The sequence below is a fragment of the Azolla caroliniana genome, unplaced genomic scaffold, assembly GCF_043228905.1.
Source record: "Azolla caroliniana isolate FFs.n. ecotype wild unplaced genomic scaffold, voAzoCaro1.0.p SCAF_16, whole genome shotgun sequence".
In the NCBI taxonomy this organism is placed as follows: Eukaryota; Viridiplantae; Streptophyta; class Polypodiopsida; order Salviniales; family Salviniaceae; genus Azolla; species Azolla caroliniana.
Window position 1 is genome coordinate 18,511,470 of NW_028230451.1, and position 7,783 is coordinate 18,519,252.

A 7,783-nucleotide genomic window follows, 5' to 3' on the forward strand; every position below is an offset into this window, starting at 1 on the left:
GGCCTTTCGGTCTACGCACCGATACGGACTTCCTATGCACCGGTTTGCGTACCGGTTTACACATCCGTTTTACGTACCGGTCCGGCCTAACTAATCGGTCCCAACCGATCTGGTCCTCGGCTTCTTCAGGCGATCCGGCCAATGTTGAGTTTGTCTCTCAACACTCCCCCTCAAGCTCAACTTGAGGCTCTTCCGGATCTTCCAGATCACCGTTCTGGTTCCTCCTAGCTCCACGCCTCGCTCGCGCTCCTCGGCTTGTTCAACTCCGCGCGCTTCGACCCTTCCGGTCGGCTTGTCTGCTCCCACGGCCCTCCACAGCTTCCTTGTTGTTGCAGTGTTGGCGCTTCTCCTGCTGCCTTCTTTTCCGCTTGGCCCTCGGTTGATTCAATGTATCCGAATCAAACATCCGGACCGACTCGGCTACCTCCGAACGGTTTTCGCTCTCGTCCGAGTTGGTTGTCTCCAACTCGTCTTCGGTTTTCTCGCCCTTGACGGCGTCATCTCCCCCATGCTTGGTTGGCTACGGCTCTTTCTTTCGCTTGGGTGGCTCTGTCGAATACAAATGTATAATGGAAGTATTCACACTATCCTCTTAGAGAGCCCAAGTTCGGGCTATTTCTGTAAATAACATAAAGGGCAGTTGCCCTAAGTGAGTCACTATATCAAGTGACTTTGTAACCTTTTGTAAAGGTTGGTTGCTTGTTGTTGTAACTATTGCCCTTTTATGAATATAGATATATGCTTTGTGTGTGTGTGTGTCTCTCTCTCTCTCTCTCTCTCTCTCTCTCTCTCTCTCTCTCTCTCTCTCTCTCATCTGCTGCCGCCGTCGTCTGCAGCCGCGTCGCCTGCTGTCGCCGCCGTCTGCTGCTGCCGACGACGCCGCCTGTTGTCGCTGCTGCTGCTGACGCCGCCGTCGCCTGCTGCCGTCGTCGCCGTCGTCTACCGACTGTCGCCGCCGTCTGCTGCCGCCGTCTCCGTCGTCTGTCGACAGTCGTCGTCGTCTGCTGCCGCCGTCTGCTCTGCCGTCTGCCGACTGTCGTCGTCGCCGTCACCGTTGCCATCTTCTTTCGTCTACCGTCGTTCTTGGGCGTGTTGTTTGCCGATTGTCGCTGTCCTCGATTCTTGGCCGCTTTTATCGTGTGTAGCCGTTGCCCTTCATCGTGGTACTTCACTTACCGGACGACGTCACCGGCTGAAACAAGCATACATGTGCTTCTACACTCATATCTAGCGCGAAAGACGTCGATGCTCGGCTAAGTTTTTTCTGTCCTTTTGTCTTTTTCTTTCTTTATCTTTTGAATTACAAGATGACTTCTCGACGAAACCATAAGGAAACAAACGAAGAAATTATAAGTAAGGAAGATTTTTTAGATGTCCTTAACCGGTTCGTTAAAATGGAAAAATGGGTGAAAGAAATTGAAGCTGAAAAACAAAAAGATAAGGAAGAAAGAGAATTGCTTATTGCTGAAGTAGCGAAACTTAAGGTAGATAACGTAAACCTTCAAAAACGAATTAAGGACCTTGAAACATCTAGGGAAGATGGTGAAATATCTTCTCTAGAGGATATTAAGGACGAGATAAAAAAAGTTAAAGAAGAGGTTAAAAGTGATATGGAACTAGCAAAAACTGGGTGGGTTGATGTAGTAAAACGTAATATTATAAAAGAACTAAAGGACGAAAATATTGTAAACACTACCCTCGAGGAGGAAAAAATGTGTCAAGCTCGACGCCTAAATGTACGAGTTACTGGGCTCAAGGAAGGGGCATCTCCCGACGAAGATGCACAAACCTTGGGTAAAATGTTGGGATATGAAGCCCTACCAATCACTAAAACTTGGAGGGTAGGGCGTGACACCACTAGGAAAAGAGCTTTAGTTCTTCAATTTAAGGACTCGGAATCTAGAATCGCCTTTTTTAAAAAGAGACCAATTCTTCGAGGATTGGGCGGGGAGCCCATCTACCTCGATGAAGACTTGACCAAGATGCAAATTGAGCATCGTAAAACTTGTATGCCGCGAGTCATACAAGCTCGTAAAGAGGGGCATCGTGCCTTCTACCGAGACGGACGGGTCATAATAAATGATCGCGCTGCCAATTGACGGCGTGTGGCCCATGTGACAAATAATAGACTTAGGATGAGTTTATGGAATTGTAACGGTGCACTTTGGACACACCCTGGCCGTCTAGAGGAGATTTTGAGGGTATCTGATATACTTTTTTTGGTAGAAACACATCAAAGTCCAAATCGAGGATTACCACGAGTTGATGGTTTTCGTTGGGAATCTGTCTTTAGACAAACCTCACGTCGACACACTACTAGAGGGTCTGGAGGGGTTGCGATATTATTTCGGAGAGAGATACATAGTAGGATAGAAATACTAAAGAAAGACCCAGAAGCCTGTTTTATGTGGGTGAAAGTACTCACTAGCAAAGATCAGGTGATATTTATTGCCATTTGTTACTTCCCCCCGAAAGGATCTCGGTATAATATGGCTGGAGTGGCGAGTATAGTTGATGAAGGAACGCCACATGGGCCTTCTCCATACGAACCTTTATCGGATGACATAATCCGATATTCTTCTCAAGGGGAAGTCTTCCTTGTAGGAGATTTCAATGCGAGAACCCAATCCCGCCAATGCACAATATTTCAGATGGATAGAAACCTAGAAATGGTGAATGTCGACCCTTTAGCCTTAGGCATAACACGTACATCAAAAGATCAAGGTGCGGACGCCACAAGCTTTGGCCATCATCTGCTTGAACTTGGAAGCCGACACCAGATGATCATATATAATGGCTTAGCCAAGTGGCCGGGCTCGGAAGAGCTCACATGTTTCCCACATGGAGGAGGGGAAAGCACAGTTGATTACCTAATAGGACGCCCTGAAGCTACCCACATGGTTAGCTCCTTCCGGGTGGCCCCATGCCCCATTGGCGCAGACCATAACTTCCTATACTTTGAGCTAAAATGTGACGCCTCCCACGCCACCAACTCTAGTAAACCAACCCATCGCACTATAATACATTTCACGCATGAGCTCGCTGACATCTATTCTCGGCATGTTCAAGCGCATCTCTCCTCTTTTGATTCTTCCTTGCCTTTAGAGCACCTCACTACAGAACTCACACACATCCTCCACTCAGCAGCAACTAGTAGCTTCCCATACACGAAAGACTCCAATCATAGTAGAGTTGGGTCTATGCCACAGAACAAGTGGTATGATGAGGATTGTAGAGAGTTGTATAGACAACTTAAAGTATCGCGGCTTAGTGGTACTATTTCCTCAGTACAGGCTCGCAAAGAGATGCGCAAGATGACACGTCGTAAAAGACGGGCTTGGGAAGCATCTCAATATTGGGAACTCTACCATATGCTCATGAGTAGGGATTGTGCCCTCGCATGGAAGAGGCTACGGGAACCGAGACCACAAACACCCATCGAGGATCCCAATATTTGGCACACATATATTGAGAGACTCTACCATGTCCCGAACCAACCACCCATTCCAATGCCCTCCACACCTCGACCTACCATGGGGACACTTTTCACGACCTCTAGGGTCACGAAGGTCATCAAAAAATTACAACATAGGAAATCCATGGACCACACAGGATTGTGTGCCGAGCACATCATATATGCTCGAGAGTGCCTAGCCCCCCTTCTCGCTCTAATCTTCAACCGCGCCCTCGCCGAGGGTTTTCCACCACAATGGGCCATGAACACAGTGGCCCCTATACATAAAGGAGGGGACTCAATGGACCCAAATACATATAGGACCGTTATGATAGGTCATACGCTCGCTAAACTATATGGTGCAGTAATGGAAGCGGAGCTCAGTGATTATATGGAAACATTAAGTCTTCGAGCACCTGAGCAAGCTGGCTTTAGACGAGCCTTCTCCACTATTGACCATATCTTCACACTCAGGTGCTTAATTGACCAGACAAAGGCTCGTAAGAAGAAACTATATTGTTGCTTTGTGGACTTTCGCAAGGCCTTTGACACGGTTCCTAGGGAAAGGTTGTTTGATAGACTTAAGAGCTTGGAGATACCAGATGACATGATCTGGGCCATTTATGCCCTATATGAGCAAGTCTCTGGGTGTGTAAGATGCCCAGGTGGCCTATCCGATTGTTTCACTAGCACCATTGGTGTAAAACAGGGTTGCCCCCTATCACCGACTCTTTTTGGGATCTACATTGATGAGATCACTGATTTTATTGCTCGTAAGGGAGGCAAGGGAGTAGCTATTGGGGAGACGCAAGTTAGTCTCTTACTCTACGCAGACGACATTGTCTTGCTCTCAGAGTCGGAACACGACCTACAAAAGCATCTTAATGCCCTGGATGACTTTTGTACACAACGAGGACTGGTAGTGAATTTAGCGAAAACTAAAGTCCTTATCTTTCATACATCGTCCCGAGTTAGGAGTCAATGTCACCTAATCCTCTCTCATAAACCAGTTGAGGTAGTGGGATCGTATGTATACTTGGGAGTCACCTTTAGTGCTCGCTCAGGTAAATTCTTGATGACCCAGGCAGCCAAAGATAGGCTAACGAGAGGGTATGCATCCCTCTCACTCTTAGAGAGACAATGCCATCAGGCATACTTTCAAGAGCCACGGACTAAGGGATGGCTTTTTGACTCATTAGTGACCCCGTCCCTCATGTATGCATCAGTAGTATGGGCTCCAGGTTTACCATCTTTCATGTGGACGCAATTAGAGAGACCTTTAGTGACGATGTTATCACGTCAACTCCGAAGCAAATCGACAGTACCACATGACATTATTAGAGCTGAGTTCAGTCTACCCCCGATGTTAGTAGAAGCACTCTTTCAAGTGGTAGTTTTTATTCATCGGATACATAGCCAACCACAAGATAGGATATCCCGTCGAGCCTTTGAGGCGTCTCGATCTTTATATGTGTCTGGCGACACTAGCTCTTGGTATAGCATCGTGGTGAGTTGGCTCCGTGCGAACGGCATAGACATTAATAACCTACCTCCCCTTAAGTACAATCATGGGACTGATCAAACTTTAATCTCTCACGAAGATCGTAATAAAGTGATACGCCAAGAAATATGGCAAATTTACACTCGATACAAATGGATCACCCCACGAGAACCACTCCCATCTAAAATGGTGTACTATAAGGAAAACTTCTTGCGCTTCTCTATGCTAGGCTTTATTACACGACCAAGATATTTAGATACATTCTTATCAAATGCACTAAGGGTGGCCATTGGACAACTTAGGATATCATCTCACCAACTTGAGATTGAGAATGGTCGGGCTAATAGAGTCCCTAGAGAGGAAAGGTTATGTAGGTTATGCCACATAGAGATAGAGGATGAGTATCACTTCACATGCAAATGCCCAACTTATGCCGAGATACGAGCGGAATACCAAGACATACTAGGACCCTCTCCCACCCTCTCCAAACTATTAGATACCCCGAATGTAAAGAGACTAGGTAGATATATCTTAGACCTAAAACAACATAGGGAGAATAAATTACAAAGTGCTAACGATAACCCTCTTAGTATTCATCACCATGTAACTAGTGTAATTTTTCAGGAACAAGGGGAGACGATGAATGTGGATACACTTACGCCGCTCAGCCTCTCCCTTGAGGAAGCAGAAATGCAAAGAACAACGAAACGCCCTCGAATGTTGGGCTTCAAAACAAGTCAACGTGGAGTAGACAAGATTAAGAAGATAAGGGAACGTGAGCTACGTCGACTAGAAGCTATGGTTGGGGTACCTCTTACATGGGGACCACGGGCCACATCCACATCGCAACCCTTTGACCTTCCGCTTCTCTTCGAGAGACTTGGATGGAAATGAAAATAACAATTGTATAACACCATTTTCATTGTAGTAGAACATGTTTCTATATAAAACATGTTTGTTATTTTTTAGAACTATTTAGCTTAAACTCTATTTTTCATCTTATTTTTATTTTTACTTCGATGAATGGGTAAATATCCCATTTTTGTTGTAAACCATTTGTCTCATGGGCCAATTTTGGCCTTAGAAGACGTTAATATATCTTTCTTTCTTTCTTTCTTTCTTTCTTTCTCTCTCTCTCTCTCTCTCTCCCTGTACGTATTTTGTTCTTCCCTCTCTCATACGCAGGTATACCTTCTCACAGATTCATACTGTGTGATCTCTTCCGCACTGATGGCTTTGTTCATTCCCTACATTTGGTATCAGAGCTTGGATGTCCTTCATCCCGCTGCAGGCCGCCATTCGAATCTTCGGATCACAACATCCTTTTTTTCTGTTTTGTATTTGAAGAAACAGAGAAGAGAGAAGAAGAAAAACGAGGCTTGCATCTCATCGCATTAGATCATCTTCGCTTGGAGTAAGCCAGCCGGCTGTACTCTGTTCCTCGTGATCGTAACCGCTCGAGGTGAAATCCCCTTGTGCAACATTGACACGATCGTGCTCCACTCGGTTAAACGACATCCGAACAGGTCACCGAACGCTACTCGCCGCCCGTTGTAACCACTCGGTGCAGATCGGTCTCAAGACAAAAACCCCAATTCGTGCTTTATCCGGCTGATCGACATTCGGGAGGATCAATTGGATCCGTCTCTCTCGTCGCTGCAGTCACCCGAAGCAGAATCGGTCCAGACAATCGGTTTCAATAATCGGTATTTGGCATATATATCCGGAAGCGAACCGGGCTCACTCCGACTCGGCAACATTCGGGGAGACCAATCGATTATGTCCCTCAAGTTACCGGATTCAATTCGAGCAAGTTCAACAATACATATATCCAAAACTGAACCGACTCGGGTTCAAATCCGACTAGAACGATATCGGGTGAGCCGACCGGCTGCACTCCAACAAAGTTCGTAGTCAACTTCGAACCGAGCTTCGTCAACCGAAACCGAATCTGATGGCATCAACATCCGGCTCATCGGAAATGAGTCTAAGGAGGTTCGACAGTTCGAACTTCAATTTTTGGAAGGAGCAAATGCAGGACTATCTTATAGTCAAGGGTCAGATCGATCCGATTGAGAATGAAACTGCTCCAGAAATGTACAAGGCAAATGAGTGGTAGAAGCTGGACAGAATCGTCCGCGCCACGATTCGGATGCACCTGTCGGAGTCAGTGTACTTCACAGTGCAATCGTGCACGACAGCCTTCGAACTTTGGAAGAAGCTGTCGGAAACCTACGAAAAGAAGGTCGCCTCAACGAAGATGTATTTGATTCGGCGCCTCTACAACTTGCGGATGAAAGACTCCGATTTGGTTCAGGCACACCTTAACGAGTACGAAAGTTTGAGCTCCCAAATCTCGTCACAGGGGACGACAATCGAGGATGAACTCAGAGCAATGATACTCATGAGCAGTCTCCTCTCCTCTTGGGAAACCTTCGTTACAACTGTGTGCAACGCTTCTACGACTGCCATCAAGTACTCCGAAGTCACAAGTGCAATCCTGACTGAAGCAGCTCGGAGAAAGTCTTTCACCAAAGACTCGGCAGAAGAAGCCTATGTAGTACAAGGTTCGACCGACCGATCGAACAACCAGGGAAGAAGCTCTTCCCGACCGCCGACAAATCAGCGAAGCCGCAGCAAGTCCCGGGAAACCCGAATCTGCAACTACTGCAAGAAACCGGGACACATCAAGGTCGACTGTCGGGTACTCAAGTCAAGGACAGACAAAGCTCAGAGAGCTTATCAAAGGAGTAACCAGCATGAGGAAGTCAACTACGTCGGCTCTTCAGCCGAGATATTAATGACCGACCCGAATATATTGTCCATAG

The 7,783-nt window shown here is 46.6% G+C and overlaps 1 protein-coding gene across 1 annotated transcript; it reads left to right on the forward strand.

The window, feature by feature from the left end:
• The first annotated feature begins 1,132 nt into the window (after positions 1 to 1,132).
• LOC147854142 (uncharacterized) lies at positions 1,133 to 2,936 on the forward strand. Its single transcript, XM_087332320.1, has one exon. The coding sequence runs from the start codon at positions 1,308 to 1,310 to the stop codon at positions 2,097 to 2,099; it is 792 nt and encodes a 263-aa protein (XP_087188446.1). The 5' UTR covers positions 1,133 to 1,307; the 3' UTR covers positions 2,100 to 2,936.
• The last annotated feature ends 4,847 nt before the right edge of the window (positions 2,937 to 7,783 follow it).